A 20,772-nucleotide genomic window follows, 5' to 3' on the forward strand; every position below is an offset into this window, starting at 1 on the left:
AGACTTTAAAAAGTATATATTGTAACAAATTATCTAGAGCATCTATTTCACCCTAAAAATAAGTGTTACGGATCTGTAAGATTCTATACCATTTTGTGGGTTTCAAATTTCGTAATGATTGTTGGAAATTGATTTTAGTGACATCATAGAGATTTCTAATGCCCAAAGTACTTTTAACAAAAATTCGACTATGTTTTCATAAAGCGCATGCTATAGAAAGAAACCTGCATCCTTTAGTTATTGCATTCATAATAGGAGCAATTGAGCTTGATTGAAAAAAAACCTCTACCATATCCAATATAACGGCCGTTATGTTCCAAATCTGTATTGACCATTTCATCCGCTAAGAATCGTTTACCTTTTAAGAAATAACCAATATCCAGGAAATGAAAAAATAGCGCGCCCGTTGTATGCCTTATAATTCCTGTTATGTGTGTTATTTTTAAAAAAATTTCAATGCACTGTTATTTTTAAAAAAGATTTAAATTTATTTTATTTTCAATGCACCGTTATTTTAAAAAAAGATTTAAATTTATTTTATTTTGCTGATTTCAGCAATGTTCAAGATACTGGCATTAAGGTTTGGATTGGCTAAGCCCAAACAGATATTGTAATGATTTCAGCCAGTTAACAGAGCTTAAAGTGGGAAAATAATTTCATGACATCATTTTTCAAATCATGATGGTTAGCTGGAGATATCCTCAGAGATGATATAACGGTGGTGCCATCTTGTCCGTCAAATTTAAATCAGATGGTTGTAAATATATTATATTTAATTTGACAACTAATGGTTATGAGTGATTGTGACTTCCTATAATAGCAAATGGTCTCATAATATGCAATCATTTTAAAAGACTATTATTTGATTTAAAAAAAATTTAAAATCAGGTGTAACGCATTTATATCAACTCCTTGTTTAGTATTCTTAAAAAGCAATGTATCGGCCTTTATCGTATCTATAAAAGCTGCTATAAGCATTGATGTCACCAATATTTGGCGTCAAAACATAGACTTCATGATGTATTATTATTATCATTATTTATAATATTATTACGAAATATTATCAATATTAATATCATTTTATTACATTATTATTATTATCGTATAAATATCATCAATATTAGTATTATTATATTTTAATTTAATAATATTATACTTCCAAAATCTGGTTTTACATTTAGATAAATCAAACAGGGTGTTTGTTAGTTAATCTTGACGTTACCAAACAATATTATTCCTAAAACCATATTTTACAAATATTAGAATTTGTACGTTTAGGATTTGATGCATAACCAAATTTTGCAAATACCACCTTCAAATGACTCATTTGGATGCCTCTTGCGTAAATATATCTCTCTCTTTCATGTGCACATTTGGGTCTACACTGTAGTACTTTGCGTGTTGCCATAGTTATAGTTTAGAGAGAGATTTAGACTCTAAAGAAAGAATAGTAAGCAAGGTTGGTGGGCATCTTCTCTCTCTAGAGTCAGAAGTCATGACAACTAAGTTGGAGAGAGAGAGAGAGAGAGAGAGCAGCTTCCCAACATTTTCACATGCAGTTCCCAAAAAGGAGTTTAGATTCCTCATTTTGGGGCCATATGGACATAGAAACAATTTTCTTATTTTTTCAAAAAAAAAGAAAAGAAAATGGTTTGATATGATCAAAACCCTGTCAAAATAAATAAAACTTCACTTCATAATTCATCGAAAATTATAATTCAAGCATTGAAAAACCTTTACATCAATAATCTTGGCTTAAACATTATGGCGGTAAAAAAAAAAAAGGATTTCAAGCTTTAAATATAATTATTGTAATCCATTTTGCCCTAAAAATCAATGTTTATAGATCTGCAAGATCTATACTACTTTTTGAGTTTCGAATTTCATTGAAAATCGATTTAGAGTCATGGAGATTTCCATTGCGAAAGTGCTTTTTTGGACAAGGATTTGATGTGAGGCTTTATTTTGTTTCATAAAGCCCATCATTGTAGAAACTTCATCATTTAAATTAAACCCAAACTAATGCAACATTCCTAAGGGGAGCTTTATTATGTGACCTAATTAATCTCCACAGCCTCAAATGACAAATCTACCCATACTGTTATAGGAATTAACCAACCAACATCTCATATTTTATACAATTATAGATAAAAACAATGGGCCAGCAATGCCACTCATTTTTCTCAAGAATAATACTCTCCCCCTCTCTCTAAGGTGCAAAGGGACAAATTATAAAAGCAAAATTTGGAAGGGAGGAGGAGGAGGAGACAAAAGGGAGGGATCGTCCGCTTCTCATTTGGACAGTTAAAGCCGTGGGGCGAGGGCCAAATCAATATGTGGGCCAGGGAAAACCGACACCAGTCCAAATCTGGGTCGGTCCGGGTCTTGCTTCTACACCCTGATGGATTGGGTCTGGTCCAGAAGCATGCCCTTATTGTGAATTAGGTTGGGTCCCAATCTAGGTCGACCAACCCGAACCCTTTTACGTATAAATTTATACAAATTAATAAAATCACATTTAACTTAAGAGTAATGATCCTATAGAACCCTTCCCCCCCATATGTGTAGTACTTCAAAAGATCACCATTAAATTTGGTACGAATTTCTAAAAAAGTTATCACATGGGTGTGAGATTTGAATTTTTTCGAGATCTGTGCTAAATTTAATGGTGATCTTTTAGGGTCCTACCCATATGGGTGGGAGAGGGTCTTGTAGGATCATTTCTCTTAACTTAATCGCCCAAGAAACTTAAACAAAAACATCCACTTAAAATTAACTATTTAATGTCAATTATTTCTATTCATTTCTAAGTAAAAAAATAAATCAATGTAACTAACAAATTTAAATTTTCAAAATCCAAGCTCTTACCATTGTGGATGACAATTGGGTCAAACTCAGGTTGGGTTGACATGTCCTGACCTAAGTTCTGGAGTCGTGTTCTCGCCCCTAGAACCCCATCTAGTCCAAGTTTGTGCAGAGTGGTCTGGTCACAGTCGCCCCTGGGTTCGAATATAGGTTCACTCTATATATTGTCAAGTTTGGCACAACCCAGACCTTACTAGACCCATTCCCAGCCCTACAAGTGACCTAGATAAGTGCCGATGGCTCTAATTGTGAAAGGAAAGTATATATTGTGTATATATTGTCTACTAGGTTAATATGAAAGGTATATATTGTAATCAGTATATATAGAAATGGTAGATATATCTTATATTTTTATGTTAAATCTGGGCATAATATAGTATTTGTGATTTATTTATATTATTGTCATATGTATTTGTCTATATAAGACAGCCTCGTATATTCATATTGATTAATAGACACTGAGTTTTTTCAAAGGAACTCGAGACTCTTCACACTAATAAGAACAACTATGCCTTTGGTGGACAACATCTCACTACAAATCTCTCTGTCTCATAATAAATATCTCTCTCTTTTGTCTCTTTTATCTATCTATTTATTTCTTTCTTTGTTTATTTTTGTTGGTTAGTACAAATTTAGTAAATCACACATGAGTTTTGAACTATTTAAAATCTTGCTCTTTCCACTAGTCTTTTGATCAAATTTCAAATAGGCTGTTAAATGCATATTAAAATGAGTTTTGAAATTCATCAAAAGCACCTAGAGAAGTGTTAAATAGTTCAAATATTAAATGTATTTTGATAATTTTTTATAAATATTAATTTGAGAGCTACTGAAATGGAACTCCTGACGTCTCATCGTGGCACTAGCCACTATAACTACCCCTGACTAGAGCCCATTCTCCTTGGACCCAATGGCTCTCTCAATCTAAGATCTTAAAATTTCTAATATCAACTATATTATAACAAAGACACGGTTTTTATGCGGCCGGCTCGCATATTGTAGAAATGCGGGTTTGGCAATAAATATATTTTTAAATTATAATTTGATCATTAAGTTTTAGAGAATGTATAATCTTTAACATAGAGATCATAAATATGAAAAAAAAAAAAAAAATGAAAACTACTCCATGTACAAAACAAAACAAGGGTATGTAAAGTTCGAATAGCATCGACCAAACATTGTTAAGATAATTCTACAATAAAGTTTTATTGAAAACGTTAAGAAACATAAGGAAAATAATAAATATTTATTGGTTTTAACATTGCGACATAGAAGGAATAGGAAATGGACATATAGAAAGATTTTAAAACGTATAAGCAGGTTTGGTCTACAAATCTATTCCAACTATCAACGAATTCCTAGGATTTTAAGTGGAATGAGGATCGTAACTCTTTCTACTTTTCGAGGTATAACGACAGATGGAGAGGCTCAACAAGAAGGAATTTGAAAAAAAATCAAAATTATTGAATATAATGAAAAATTACCCTAAAATATGATCACCCATACATAACCCTTTAATTTAATATACGAAAGATATTTATGATAATTTTATGGTAGTAAAACCCAAAGGGCATCGAACAAAGCATGAAATTTCTTCAAACTTGCATGCTCAAAAGAGCACTCAAAACTTTTGGAAAATCCAAACCGCAAATCGCGCACTCAAAATCTCAGCTGTTCATCACTATCAAGGGGGCCCACAATCAACGGGTCAAACACGTGTGTACAAGTGTGAAAGCATGCAGACTCGTTTTTCCTTGGTCGGTAATCGCACGAGAAGGAAACCGGCAATAGCCGGTGGCTTCCCGGGCCCGGCTTTGACCGTACACAAAGGCCGCCGGTCACCAGTCAGTTTCTCCCCCTTAGTATTTCACTGTCTCTGCTTTTAAACCCTAAATTTGCAGAAGCCATTTGTTTCCGCTGATTGATTTCAGAGAGTTTATCAATTTTTTTATGTTTACTTGTCACTTTTTCTTTGTTGGGTCTTAGAATTTGCGTTCAAATTCGGCTGGTAAAAAGTATAGCAAGTTCCAAAGATTGCATTTTTTGAATATTTTCAGAGAATTTTGCATCAATTTACTTCTCTATCTTGTATTTTGGGGTTTCTTCTCTCTCATTGTTGGAGTTGTGGATTGGTTTCATGGTGAAGTGGGTTCTGGGTTCTTGTTGGTGGATAATTTTCAGCCATTTGGGCTTTCCTATCACAGTTTATGTGGATATAATGAGGAAGAAAAGAGCATTTTCCAGGAATGATCAGAATTAATGGGTGATTAATCTGGTTCTTTTGTTACTTACAGAGTCGGGTTTGCTTTGTTTTGTTGGTATTCAAATGCTTAGTTGTTTTGTGGAGCTCTTAGGTGTCATTATCTGAGTTTTTTCCTCCATTTTTCTTTTTAGTTCTTCCAATTCTCGCTGGTTTAAGCTTTCGGGTATCGGGTAATGGTTCTCTGTAACTTGGGGTTTTTGGGTATCAGATGGAAAAGTGGGTTTTCTTCTTCCATTTTGAGCCCGTTTGGGACTTTGGTTTTCCATGTAAGTACTTGACTTGTATTATCCTGGAGAGCTCAATGCATAGGGAAATGAAAAATTGAAGAAGCAGGATTGAATCCAGAAATTTAAGACTCGTATCAATGGCTACCTTACTTCTGCATCTACTTGTCCTATTGCAATTTCCTGGCATTTTGATTCCAGTGGGTGCTATCAAGTCCAGGGATTGTGAAAGTGGCCAATTTTCAAATATAGGTTCTTTGGGTTGTGGATCATTTCAATATGATCGAGAATTTTTAGAGCATGGACATCTTTGTGAGGCACTGGAGTTTGCAATCCTTCATGGGTGTTTCTGCAAATATGGGCTTGAACAATGGAGCAGAATTGGAAAAGAGTGTTGCAATATGGAGCTTGAAAAATTGAACGATCTTGTGTGTATTCCTTACGCAAGTATGTGACCTTTTCTGAGCAATCATTTATGATCTAGTCTATAAATCAAGAAAATTGTTGAGGGTAGAATACAGTAAATATGAATCAGAGTGTTGCCTGGGTGCTGCAGTGGTGTTATTAGATTAATTATATCTTAGGTTATCCTCATCTCCGTTTTTTGGTAGATGTAGAATTAGTTGCTCATGTGCAAAATCAAGCTTCTTTCTTTAAAAATAGGACTGTTTAACTGCTTCGTAAGATTTGGTTCTCCATAGAGTATTACGTTTTGGAGTTATAATGGCTATTTTGATATGGGAGGACTTCCCTATCACTTTTTTATGTTTTTGATCAATCAAGTATAGAATTTGAAAATTTAACCATCAGTTTATCTTGCATAATGAGACACCATAGACTAGTTGTTGATATCAAACATATGAAGCATCTTGAAATGCTATATTATCATTTTACTGACAGAAGTATAACTAAATTTTTCTTTGATGACTTGGTGAGTAACTAAAACTTCATTCAATTGCATTTATACTAATTAGAGATGTTGAGAGTGCAAACTAAGAGGTGTAGGACTTGTATTAGGGAGGTCAAACCTTGAGTTCTTGAGTGTCAACTCCATTCTAGCCATACTAGCCATACGAGCCAAGAGTCAGCTGACTCCTTGGTCTTCTGAAAGACATGTTGAAAGATCACAAACACCGAATTGTTGTCTCAACGTATTTCTCTAAATGTCAGCAGTACTTCACAGTATTGATCCTTACAGTGCGCCATTCTAGTCACATTTGACTAGGTAGCTTCTGCTAAATAATGAGCCAGTTATTGGTGGGAGAACCCCCTTTGCTATTAAAAATGCTTTTGTCTTTGGCTTAGTGGAACCATGAGCGTCCAGAGGTCGTGCAAATCCTCAAACCATACTCCTTTACCATCTCTGAAGAGGAACACACCATCTTATATGTCCCCAATTTACCTTAATAAATGCTGTAGCTTCATGTAATGCAACAATTTCCTACCTAGCTGCTTAAGATAAGGTTGCTAAGGCCCCTCTTTTTTCATGGGATATCCTCGTTTCTCATTCCCCGAAACTTGTTTACAAATGCCCTTGGGATATCTAATCCCTTGTTCATAATTTTCACATTGCCATCACAACCTCTGTGAAAGTCTTATTGTTGGTCTCTTTGGCCAAGTTTCTTAGAGGATTAAAAGTGAGCAAGCTAATCCTCTAGCTGAAAAGATGCCCAAGGACCAAATCATCTAGGAGTAGTTGTCTGTATTATCATTCCTGATTAGGCTCTATAACAAATTCTCTTTCATCATGTGTTCTTGCAGTCGATGATGTTCGATTGTATTCTCATTTGGAAGGTCGACTGTATTCTCATTTTGCGAATATTGAAATGTTTGCCAACCCATTGAGGCTAGGAGCCTTGGAAAAGCTGAAACATCCCAAACCGAATGGTTGGACCAGGGACCATTCAAATCTTTGTATTAATGAGGTAACAAAACCACATATGCACGCGTGCATGCACGTACGCACGCATGCACATATAAAGATTGTTTATCTTTGGTACAAAATAGTCATAATCACCCCTAACAGTTCTGAAATTAGGTCAATGGGGGTGGTGATCCATGCTTGAAGTTCGGAAAATTTCCTCTGTCGTTGTGGGGAGAAATGACATATTAGACATCTGATTTTACATCCTACAACTTGGGGTTTTTGTGACCTTTGTATACAAAAGGTAATGGTCATGTTGCTACTACTCGAGGTGTTTCTAACCTTTGTGTACGAAAGGTAATGGTTGAATAAAATAACACACATCAAAACTATGCCAACAGATGCAGTTTTGGTGTCGAAAGCCTTGCGATGGCATGAAAATCTATTGTTACCCCTAATTATGAAATCTAAAGCTCCAAAAATGATGCAGATCAAGCAAATATATAAACAATTAAATTTTTTGAAAGTGGATGGTCCAATAATGCATTACAAGACGCACTATTTTCATGACTTGAAATTTTAGTTTTTCATACCCATACCTCTCGAGGTTGAGATGATCAATTTTGATGGTTGTTTAGAATCTGAATAAATTTATTCCAATGGGTTTAGATGTGCCTTCACTAGTATAAGCTTGACACCCTATACATACATACATACATACATAGATATATATGGAAGATACTACAAAACACTTATAGGTAAAAATGAACAGTGATTTCGCCTACCCTCATCACCATCCAAACTTCATCGCATGGTCACAGTTGTCCAGTAGTGTTTTAATTTTCAATTTTTTTTTACTAGTCAAAATGATCTGAAATTTAGAGCGTGTAAAACTTAGTGAGGCGCACCTAATAAAAATATTAAAAAAATAATTTGTAAAATATAAATTGACCAAAATACCCCGGTAATTTTAGGGGGTATTTTTATCAATTTATATTTTTCGAATTATTTTTTTCATATTTTTATTAGGTGCACCTCACTAAGATGTACACACGCTCAAAATTTCAAGTAATTTGGATTTGTAGAAAAAAAATGAAAAATTGAAACACTATTGGGCAACTGTGACCGTGCGATAAAGTTTGGATGGTGATAAGGTTAGGAGAAATCATTGTTCATTTTCGCCTATAGGCGTTGGGAAGAGTTTTCCATATATATATATATATATATAGATATATATATATATATATATGGATGGGGAGTGATTTCGTGAAATGGTTTTATACTAATATACTGAAATGGCTTCTTTTAACGCATGTGGGGCATTTTGTTTGACCTCAAATTTTGTACACACACTCTTTTCATCCAAAGGATCAATCATATAAAAAAGAAAAACTAAACAAGGTCCATATGAAGCCCATTACAACAAGTAATGCATGCCATTCATTTGATGGATAGTTTGATATAGGCCTTTAGGAACTCAAGAAGTCAGACTGAATTGTTTCTGTTTTTTATAAATTGTTCATCTAGTTATGACATGGCCATCTGCAAATTCACTGTCACAAAAGCCCTTGCAATGCCTAGATCTAAATGTCCCATCAAATGGATGGCTAACATTCATTATGTCAAGAAAAACACTTTTTAGGGTGCATTTCTGAAGTGAGAAGGGAGAAAGAAAAATAAATTGCAAACTAGGAAAAATAAATTTTAAAAAAATTGGATAAAAGAGTATACCAGTGCTCCACTATAATTGAGTCTCCGCTTGCAAAGCAACTTGAGAACTCTTGCGTAAAAGTTTATAGCCAATGTGTAAAAACGACATATCTAATTGCTGGTTGGAGCAAATTAACATAACGAACAACCTTTTGTCCTTCAGCTTCTTAGAGGTTGTTTCAAGCCACAAGTCTATAAAATTCCCCAGTATAGTCCTCTACTATCTGATCGTTTTGTGGAGATTTTGGAGGTCTTGAAAGAAATTTGTTCATGATCCACATAAAGGAAATTTTCTTTCAACTTCTTTTTCCATCTTTTGCCAATTAGAATTTTTGCATTTCCTTTGCAAAATTGAGATTATTGAACTTATTCCCACCAGGCCACAACTTACCCGGGGAGTTTGGTTGCGATAAGTTTAACTTTTTGCTCCTTTGGCAATTCACTCCGCTCAAAAAAAATTTCATCTGCACTCTACCAATCAATGAAACCATGCAAGTGGAGCTTACGATGAACTCAAAGAGATCAACCTTAATATCATGATCTCAAGGACACTCCACTAATCGCAAGTCTTCCCTCCAAATTTACTCATTGGGTATCGCCCTTGTAGGGGGTTGTGGAGTTTGATTAATTACTAGGGCAAGGCGCAAGATCTACTGGATGTCTGCAACCTCTTCTCAGCAATTGATATTTTTCTAATCGTTGCAACCTCGGATTCATTTCACCAATCTCTCCTCAAATTTCGCTGATCTGGGCATGAAAATCTTCTATGTCTTGATTTGTGCCATCTTTGATTTGCTGATTCACATTCTCTTGGATTTGTTGATTCACAATCTCCATGATTTATGGAAGTATATACTTGATTGCAGAGACTGGCTTTGGCGGCATTATGATTGATGCATCTTCTTATCTCCGGTACCAATTATAGCATGGTAAAGGGACAAAGAAAAATAAAGTACAAAAAAAAAAATACAAAATTTTAAAAAAGGATTGAGAAAATAAACCCTCTCTGGGTCTGCATGGTAGTCTATCCCAAAATATCGTTTCACAAGGCCCACAATTAATTATTTTTTTCTATATTTTTCTTGTCCAACTCCTAGTTCTAGAATATAAAAAACTAAAACCTAGCTCTCTCCTTAAGAAACCCCAACCCCAACTGTAATATATCATAGCCCTTCTTTTCTCTAAAATTACATTCCAACTCTACCCTTCAATGCTCTACAACTAAAATAAGACACAAATGCCCTTAAGTAAATAGAAGAGCGTATGATCTATATCTAATTTCAGTCTCTTAAAAACAGTGAACAAAAAATGAAAAATAAAAACCCTATATTTTTTCTCTTTTAGATTGTTTGCTAGGATGAAGAGAGTGTACGTGCAAAGTTTGGGGGGTCAAACAAATGCCCCCAGCATGGTTTTCAAAGGAGTGTCTCATTATATCGCTATGAATTTGTTTCATAGAACGTGACTAAACCTAAAATTTTTCTTCACTTTCTAAAACCCAAATCCTTTTCTAACAATCTATGTGGGTGTGGATGTATGTGTGTGTATCTTTCTCGCAATTATGAATTGTAATATGATGTGCTGAATAGGATTCATTGTAATGCTAGCTCACTATCTTCTGCATTGCCTTGCACAGTGCATCAGCCTCGTAGGGCAGCAAGAAAGACTCTATTGCAGCCAAGAACAAAAGAAACAATGTGTCATAATATTGAGAGGATAAGTAAGTTCAAAGGAAAAGATCAACATGATTCAACTTCAACTCATGGCAACCTAGTCATTGCAGCATCGGGAATGCTTCTTTTATCCTGCAGCATGTTATGTCCATGTTTTCGTGCCAAAAAGAAAGGCGTGAACCGTGATGTTCTTGTCAGAGGCCCCAATTCAAGTGAGTTGTTGGAAAAATGATTGTCAACTTTTTTCATATAAAATAGTCAATTGTAAATCGGATTTGTTTGCCTTTGTCTTTCATTTATTGAATGGCATGTAGTAGTGTAATATTTCATTTGCTTCAAGTTTATTATTGGTTTTTGACTTAGTCCTTTGCATGAAGCACTTTGCCTAATCTTTTATGGCTATTGCCATTTACCAAATATTCTAGTCACTCATTTATTTTCAGCCTAATAGAACTGCCTAAATGGCATGAACTTTTGATGCAATCAGCTTGCTTTAATGATAGGTTAGCATCCGTTATTCATAAAGTTATGTTATAACTAGCACAATTTCTTATGTATAAATTTGTGTGACGGCTCAAGGATCTGAGTTCTTGGAGCTTCAATGAGATATCATTCACAACGACTTCTCTCAATCGGGCTGTGACGAATGGTAGATTGTCCAATCATCAAGCAAGCTAGCAAAATCAGTATTGCAATAGGAAGAAATGTGAACACCACTGGATGTCAAAAATCCATAGGGCCCCATTGAGAACCTTTCATGTATCTAGGAATTGTTTCATCTCCTCAGTTGATTACTTTTGGGGATCCTAAATGAGCTATGAAGGTCTAATTACCAATTAATTGGACTGGAAACTCACTAGCATTGAGGACTAGCCACATATTGAAACCTCTAGTATACAGATTTGTCCCACTATTCTGCATTTTATTTCGATAAGATCATGCACCTACCAGAAATAACTTGCAAGACCTCATTTGTTGTATTTCATGATTATCTTGGAGTAGACATTGAATGTATAACTATCGTGTTCATATCATAGTTTCTAATATTCTTATCTTTGATATAGGCAACAAACAGGATCCCTAAATAATTGTCATTTAGTGAGAAGTGATTCTTTGCACAAGCATCCTTTGAACATAGTGGTGAGGTTGTTTTGTCCAGTGTTTGAAAACCCAGACTTGCTTAGGGAATAAGCCAATGCCACGGGCAAGTCGACTCATGGAGTCTCATGTTGACTTGGTGAATCTTGTCCAAGTCTCAAACTATTCAAAAACAAAGAAAAATATTAGAAATAGGAAAATATGAAAAAATTGTAAAACAATAATTGTAAATTCACATACTTAAAAGCATTTATCATGAAACATTGCTATGTAAAAACATAGTTGCTTAGAGCGGGAGTGGGGGCTGGAGCGGGAGCAACATATCAATGCATGCAGTGAGCTCCCTAGGTTGGGAGCGAATTTTGTATGATTTATGAATTTTTAATAAACATTTTTTAAGCATCCAATCATTCTATTATATAGATATTAGTAAATTAAAACTTATTAAACATCATTATAAAAAAAGTAGAATTCGTCATCATCTTTGGGGCCTTTCCCTTACCCTTTTAGAGCCTTCCATTTGACTATTTCAGGATTTATGAAATATTTACGTTGGCTGCCAAGCTAATATTTCCCTTCTCCCTTCTCCCTTCTCTAGGCTTGGGACTGGTTGTGGCGGAGTTAAAAAAATGCAATCATTAATTCATTATCATTCAATACTATAATAATAAGGCATAGATTGATCCAATTATAGAAATATGATGTAGTTTATGGCTTTATGCAATCATTATGATGTAGTAAGTCTAGCGCAAGATTCCCAATATTAGGGATTAAGATCCCTAATATTAAGAATTGATATCCTATGGAGAACCTGACAAAGGAACTTCGGATCATGAGCAGAGTGGGATCACCGCTTTAGTTTGGAGATCCAAGTAACTATGTATAAAGATATACATTTTCTGATTTTGCGAGAACCTGTTCCTTTGGAGACATAGTAAGCACATTAAAGACACACTATTCCAACAAAAAACAGCTCTGCCCAACGTCATCATTTTAGAATAAGTACTTAATAACTATTTCTACGTATTACATGATTTTTTTTTCATTTTCCCATGCATTTTATTGAAAATAAATGATGATGAATTACCCAATCTATGGAAATATCACTATATCTTTGTAGTTCTAATGATATTTATCCAAAAAATATAGTTTAAAGTATTATAAACTGAAGAAAAGAATGATCAATATTACTAACCTGATGTTTCGTAGTTGATGTGGTGGCTGATCGACCCAAAGTCCTTATTCAATGAGATCAAGGCTTCTACAGTTTTGATTTTGATCATCTAATGACCGACTGAGAAAGCCCCAACTTTCTATGAGTTTGATTTCAGATCTGTGTGGTCTGAGGCGCGCAAGTACTTTGGTTTGGCAAAACAATGAAAATCCATATCTAAAAAATTCATGATTTTTGGGGTTTTTTGGCCAAACTTTGTTTTGGATTCATTAGAGAGGGAAATAGGACCGAAACCCTTTTGAGCTTCCAAAAAGAAAAATCTGAACCTGCTTCCAAAAAGAAAAATCTGAACCTGTTAGAATATGGAACTTTACTTTTGTTTTCTGGTGTTGGGAAACTCATTAATATAAGTATCAGACTTGGGAACTTCTGACCGTCTTGGTTAAAATTCGGGAGTTGGGCCTGGTCTCAGCAAGGACTTGCCTTGTTCTGTCCAATATGGAGTCCTCGGTGAGTTCCCTATGGAACGAGCTTTTAGCCCCAACATTGCACTTGATTCTTTTTAATGTACCATTTAATTTCTAGATGAAGCATAACCAAGAAGATTATCTGCTTAGTGGCTTTTTTTGAGAGGTGCTTCATTTTTGGATCATATTCCCATGCCTAACTTTTCTTGTATGGATTATACTTTGGTAATATTCATAATAAGTCTGACAAAAGTTTCACCATAACTTTAGTGATTCTCTCTGTTTTGTTGCTCACTGAGGACTTGTGTCATCCCTTACATATAACTAGATGCTTCTTTTGCTTTTTTTTTTTCTTTTGTAATTGGGATGTTTAATTCATCTCCTTGTGCGAGTAAGTTATCACTGTGATGCAGTAAAGAAAAGTTAGGGCCTGAATATTGGGCTACTTTAAGATGACTACAAGGTTCACTATAGGATCCATATCTCATACTTAGCTACTGAGTGAACTCATTATATTGCCATGGTGGTGACATTCCCTATAGCTCATTCCTAAAGGACACGAATAGTTGAATGTTGTGCTGCTTCCGTTTGCATCATTGTAGACCTATGTGATTGATATTTTATCTCCTGTGACTAAATGGTTTCCCCTTGTAAGGTGTATTCCATAACAAGCTTAAAAAAAAAGACATTTTCTAAATTGCCAGTAGTGCATTTACACCAGCTAGCCGTATTAAATTGTTATACTATCACTGTGGTGCCATCTCCTTAACATTGCATTCTTTTGAATGTGCCTCAGAAACAATTTTGCCTTTATTTTGCACCAGTATTTGGCATTGGTTATACTTATATGATGTCTGTTGTTGTAGTGGACATGATGTCATCTTTTGAAGTAAGTGCTTCTCCACATGTGCCACCCAGCCCGAGTCAAATGCCACCAAGCCCGTATCGATTTTCTCTATCCCCTCAAACAAGTCAAAATGGACCTATACACCTTAGTCCCAAACAAATTATTAAATCTACACGCAACTTTTCACTGGAATTTAAGATAGGGGAAGGAGGTTTTGGGACTGTTTACAAGGCTCAGTTGCAAGATGGACAGTTTGTCGCCGTTAAACGTGCAAGAAAGGTAATGTCCAGTTTTTTACTGTTATGTATTCAATGGGTTCTCAGATTCTTAGATGTTCTTTGATGTCACATGGTTATTTGGATAACTTGTTAATATTTTTTATTAATGTAAGCGTTCTGATTTCTGAATGAAATGTCGTCTCTTCTACTCTTTACATTTGCAGGAAGTAATCTACTCTAGTTGTCAAACCTGATGTCATTTTGGAAACAATTATCTCTTGTGTTCTACCTTGAATGCATGATCTTCCTGCAAATGTTCACTTCAACCACAGTAATAAATTGATTGATGCACCTTTTTAATTTGACATGGAATGCAGTGGAATATTCTAGGTCTTTATCAACGATCTCACTCTTTGCATATGCATGGGGTTTTCTCAATTTCATATTTTAAAGTTTAAATCAAAACAGAAAACAAGCAATCAATATGATCTAAAAATTTCTTCCACTAGATATAAGAACAACTATAACTCACCTTAGAAGACCCGATAAAAAACTCAAGAGTTGACTTAGCTCTACAAAATGTTCTGCAATCTAGTTTTTTGTCAAAACTTATTACATAGCTCATTGCGAAACTACAGCATCTATGTTAGAATTTTTTATTTTTTATTTTGTTTTTCTCAATCCAACCCCTTGGAGTCTCTCTAGAACATCCTTAGGTGCCTTTCCAGCAAAAAAATTAGGTTTTCTTGGCCAATCTTCAAGCTCAATCCCTTTTGGGTCCTCAAAAGAAAGGATGGAAAGATAAACGACTCTCAAAAGGTGACTTCTTGAATTTATGCATGGTTTTCAAAATAATGGTACTTCCCAACAGGAAATCTAGATTATCTACTGTACTTTTTTGGTCTTCATGGCTCTTTATAACAAAATTCTAATGATTTCTTCTTTCTTAACCTTTCCGTGAAAATATTATTGGTTGGTGCTGTGTTGATTTGAGATATTTAGCAGGAACTATTTGAGTCCCTACGGACAGAATTTAGAAGTGAAGTTGAGATGCTAGCAAAAATTGAGCATCAAAATCTTGTGAAGCTACTTGGTTATATTGAACAAGGACATGAGCGCCTGATTATTGTTGAGTATGTCTCGAATGGTACTCTCCGGGAGCATTTGGATGGTAAGATGATTTTATTTTAATGGTTGGAGATGGTATCCATGTCCTTTACTGCTTTGTGTTGCTCATGATTATACACCTTACAGGACATCATGGGAGAATTTTGGATTTTATGCAACGACTGGAGATAGCAATTGGTGTTGCTCATGGCCTAACTTACCTACATGTATATGCAGGTTAGTAAACTGTATATTGTTTACCATTTGTGTTGTAATAGTATGCCTTTTGGCATTTGAATCAACCATATTATTAATCCTTACACATCTTGTGCATTAACACTTCTTGGCGGTAACCATCGTTCACACCATGTAGTTGCACCTTAAATGATGCTGAAAGTGCAAAACTAATTTCTATTTTTGAACGTGCATCACCTAATTGACATCTAATGTGCTGTTATTATTCTGAATCAGCAATAGTCCCAAAAGTTCTTAAGAGATCACAGTATAACCAACCTAAGCTTCACAATTTGTGAAAAGAATGAAGTGAACATGGGTTAAAACCTGTTTTTATCTCTAGAAAGCTCCTCTACCTGCCAACCCTAGGGTCTCTCTGCTATAACCATCAATTTTTAGCTTTAACTGGAGTTTGTTCCTGGAACTGACTAGATATCCTAGACTCTTGCTTCTTGGGGTCTTTTATTCCACTTTTTTACTTTCCAAATTCACTCCCTTGTTATTTCATATAATGCTATATCTTGTTTACAGGGAAACTTAATCTTGTTTTGTCATTTTTTAAATATATATTGGTAATATATGAAATGTTGATTCTTTTATAGGCTTATGTATGTAAAGAGTGATGAAAAAAGCATCCATTATTCCAATCATACTTTTAAGATAGTATCAAAGGGAGACCAACTTCAAAGTTCAAACCCTGATTTGTCAATTCTGGTTGATCTGTTCTAGGCTAGTGCAAGGAGAACCCCAGCTACCTGAGATTCGCTCTATCTGTACTCCAAACTAAGGCGACACTCACCACAGCATGAAATGTGTGTAACCCCTATATATATTCCCCTAGCCATCAAGATAATTCGGGGTGGAAGCTACATTCAGCCCTAGAAGTTGCTTTATTATGCTATTTATGATTTGGGTTAGAAGACAAATGACCAATAGTATCCCACATCATAGATTCCATTATTGCTATCCCATAATCAACTTTCTCCACTTTCTCATGATGTGTTTCAGGGTTTCCTCTGTTTTAACCTCACTTTCTCTGCAGTTTTAGTACTACAAGAAGTGGTTTTGCTTGCTACAATTAGTTTTTTCCTTTTTTAATTGATGATCTCCGTGCTATTTATTTGCATGCTTGGAATTCATCCTTATCATCTGAACACCAGAAATATGGGGTCTAGTCATGATTTATTGTGCAAGGTCCAGTCATGATTTATTGTGCAAGTTATCACCATCAACCAACAAATTCAGATTTTTGGCGAACGAGCTTTAATGCATGCTGAAAGACATTGTAGCTTCTGTTGGTTAGAGTAGTTTCTTATCGTGAATAATTGTTTTAACTTTGTGGTAGTTGAGGTATCGATACATTCTTTTTCCCTATTCTATGGTATGGGTGGTGCATGAGGGTATGCATGCATGTGTTTCTACAGGCGTGGGGTATGTTTGCATGTATTATCTCCTGTTGTGGATAATTCTTTTCGCTTCTCAGTAATTCAGGAATAAAAGCATATTCTCTTGTGATGTCCTAATAGAGCAACCAATAATCCACCGAGATGTGAAGTCCTCAAACATCCTTTTGACGGACCAATTTAGAGCCAAGGTGGCGGATTTTGGGTTCGCACGAGTGGGCCCCACACAAGCTGATCAGACCCATATAATGACACAAGTAAGGGGCACTGCAGGCTATCTGGATCCTGAATATTCTAGAACCAGCCAGCTCACAACAAAGAGTGATGTGTTTTCCTTTGGCATTTTGCTCATCGAGATCTTATCAGGGCGGCGCCCCATAGAGTCAAGAAGAGCTGTTGATGAAAGAGTCACTTTGCGATGGGTAAATTCAAACCATTGTTTTTGCTCTCTAAGAAGGGGAAGCATATTATAATGCAATGGACTATCAAAAACCATAATCCGCAGGGGTCATCACCATCAATAAAGTGAAGGATAGGCATTCATGATTGGGGATCACTCTTGCTCTTTTAGTTGCCACTGTCTATTATCTTCGATCATTTCATTGGATAGCGATGACCCCAATGGACTATATAGACAAAAGTTATTCTTGTTCTATTGGTTTGTACCAGTGTTTGCAAATCGGCGATCTGGATCGGAATCGTCCGATCCGGATTGGGAATCGTCGAAGCCAGTCCAGTTCCCTGTCATATATGGGGAACCGGCCGAGTCCCCCTTGAACCAGCCGGCTCACTGGCCGGATTTGTCCGAAACCGGCCAGATCTGTTAGATCAGAACCGGCCGATTTTCACCTGAACCGGTTTTAGTGGGTTTTAATTTTTTTTGAGATCTAGTGGGCCACCCCATTATTTTAAAGGTTTTTGGTAGAGAGGCAAAAAAAGAACTCTAAACTATTCAATGGTCAACAGACATCCAGATAGGAAAACGACATCTCAATATTGATGTATTTTTGTGAAATAATGGAAGTACATAATACATCACCCACAAATTTTTTTTTTAAATTGGAAAAACAATATTTTAAGGGATTTTAGTAACTTTTTGAAATATTTTTAGCTGAAACCAGCCGATTCTCTAATCCGGATTACCGATCCACCGATTTGACTTGGTTTTTGGAGTGGCTGATTCGGTTCAATGATCATTTTTCTTAAACCTTGTTTTGTACTTTGTAGTATACTTCCCCCAAGAATGTTGGGACTTACTATTCATGCTCCTGGTTTATTCCTATATTGCTGGGAACTATTGTACAGACCTTCAAAATGCATAGCGATGGAAGAATGAGGGATATATTGGATCCTTTGTTAGAAGAAACACCTGAAGATCATATATTGGAGAGGATCTTTGATTTGGCTTTCCAATGTGCGGCGCCTAGCAGGTCTGAGAGGCCTACCATGAGAGAAGCAGTTCAGCAGCTATGGGGGATTAGACGAGACTACTACTCGATCTTGAGAACTGGGAGTCGATCGCAATGATCAGTGTTTTCATTTTTTTATCGTTCAAGGGAAATATATCATAGTCAAATCTAGTATGGTGTATGGTGATCTATAGGGACGTCCACGATTTGGTCTTTTATGATGGAGTGCAGAGATTCATTGTAGTATGGCCTACTCCGGCAGGTCATCTAGATAAGTTAACCGTGGATGCATCTTTCAAGTGCTGTTTACCATACGCCATTGATAGCGGTATGTACTTTCTTTAAGGGAGGTGTCATGTTTTTGTAAGGTAGAGTTTTGAGTTTGTAAATGAGGTCCACATGTGGTTGTATTATTAACTGGAAACAGTGGCTATTTTCTAGCATGATATATTTATGTTTTGCCAAATAGTTGGGGTAAAGTTCGGATGATGATGATGATGATGGTATATTTTGGTTTTTTACATAATCTCCTCTGCCATATTTACTTTAGTATTATACAATTCACTTAGATCATTTCTTCATGTCTAATACATGGTTTGGAAGGGCCTTTACTGGTCTTTTCTATCAGTACTTGTTCTTGGCCACGGTCATTGTTATCGCAACAATGGGGCAAGAAATCTTTTGTGACAGCTGTTTGCAAGATGCTCTGGTGCAGCGTATCAAGCCATAGAAAAGAATACTCTAATTTAAACGGACTATGCAAAACCGTGGTCCATAGCGGTCATTGCCACTCGATGAAATAAGAGATGCTGCGAACTGATAGGGAAAATGGGCTAACCCCAATTGTAGGTCCGGACCTGTCCATAGCATCTTCATTGCATTAGAATCAATGTGAGGCCAACAGACACTGGTTTCGTTTAGGGCACATTTGGGTAGATTGCTAATCGCATTTAAATCCAAATTTTAAACACACCAGGCTAAGAACCGTTCTCCAGCATGTTGGACTTTATACCAGTGATATCGAGATTGGACAGGCAACTGAACTAGTGAGGGGTCTGGTTGGTTTTTGGTCTTATAAAAACTAGTTTGATTTTTTATTGAACGGATTGGATTGGATTTACAAAAAAAAAATAAATAACAATAAATAAAGTATATTACAAAATGTTCAATTTTGTTTAATGGGTCTGACAAGTCCAGACTAGCCAGTCTGACATGTTAAATTGGTTGCTCTGACCAATCAAAAATTAATTTTGATTGGCTTTTAACTTAAGCTAGTTTTTGCTTTGATCAAGGGTTGACCAGCCAAGACATCAGTTGGTGGTCCAACCGTTCAGCCCACTGTTAACTGTCTTATACATCTTTAATTCTAGCCTATTTGGAAAATCAGTTGTCCATCCGTTCAGCCCACTCTAGTCCTGATAACTATGTTTTATACATATTTAATTCTAGCTTATTTGGAAAATGCTGCATGTAAATTCCTAATCTCTTTAACTTCAATGAAAAATACATATTTTGTTTCTAGTCACATTTAACGCTAGCTAATAATTCAGGTTCACGTGTTAATAGACATGTTTACCAAAGTATTACCCTCACATAAAGGCTGCGGTTTGTGTAAGGCTGAGGATCTAAACAATAAAAGTAAAGCACATCCTTATATAGTGTTGAAAAACTTTTGGATCCAACCCAAAAGTTAAAATATTTATGTATTTAATTATATTTAAATATATTTCATATATTGGGACCCCAAAAATATTACCCGATCCAGACCCAAATAGTGTTTGGGTCCAAGATTTGGACTTGGACCCGACCCGCTGGATCCAGTTTTCGAACCCATACCCGGAACTAAATCGGGTCTACCCTTTGGGTCCCTGGTCAAGTCCAGGACCATTGCCATCCCTAGCCCGAACCCAGTTGGTTAACAACCTTAGATATGAGAAACGTTGAAAGAGTCTATGCTCCCACAAGAGCATTCCCTTCATTGACTATTGAGGGTAAAACCCAACAAAAGAGTAATTTTTCAGCCAGGGAAATAACCTCTTAATAAATCAAACTCTATATGCGCTTCCAAAAGATTTTCCTGAAATTGAACAGAGACAGTGATAGTCAGAGCTAAATGTTTAAGAACTAAAAATCCAAATTTCGCTTTTCAAAAACATCATCCGGTGAATTTTAGGGAAAAAAAAAAAAGGAAAAAAAAATCTCTTAAAAGGGAGCAA

General features: G+C 35.7%; 1 protein-coding gene across 4 annotated transcripts; it reads left to right on the forward strand.

Moving 5' to 3' along the window:
- The first annotated feature begins 5,194 nt into the window (after nt 1-5,194).
- Nucleotides 5,195-19,022, forward strand: CRCK3 (calmodulin-binding receptor-like cytoplasmic kinase 3). 4 transcript variants are annotated; one of them, XR_016047551.1, is made up of 7 exons: nt 5,195-5,799; nt 10,563-10,811; nt 14,205-14,464; nt 15,409-15,574; nt 15,658-15,747; nt 17,228-17,569; nt 18,453-19,022. XR_016047551.1 is itself a non-coding variant. In XM_006852809.4 (7 exons), the coding sequence occupies exons 1-7, from the start codon at nt 5,493-5,495 to the stop codon at nt 18,672-18,674; spliced, it is 1,593 nt and encodes a 530-aa protein (XP_006852871.2). In that variant the 5' UTR covers nt 5,195-5,492; the 3' UTR covers nt 18,675-19,022. The 4 variants fall into 4 exon arrangements, 3 of the variants coding, with proteins under 3 accessions (XP_006852871.2, XP_088711947.1, XP_088711948.1); XM_006852809.4 differs by having other exon boundaries at nt 17,271-17,569; XM_088855821.1 differs by lacking the exon at nt 17,228-17,569.
- Nucleotides 19,023-20,772: the final 1,750 nt, after the last annotated feature.

This window comes from Amborella trichopoda, chromosome 13 (genome assembly GCF_054954075.1).
Source record: "Amborella trichopoda isolate Santa Cruz 75 chromosome 13, AtrichopodaSantaCruz75HAP2 v2.0, whole genome shotgun sequence".
Classification (NCBI taxonomy): domain Eukaryota; kingdom Viridiplantae; phylum Streptophyta; class Magnoliopsida; order Amborellales; family Amborellaceae; genus Amborella; species Amborella trichopoda.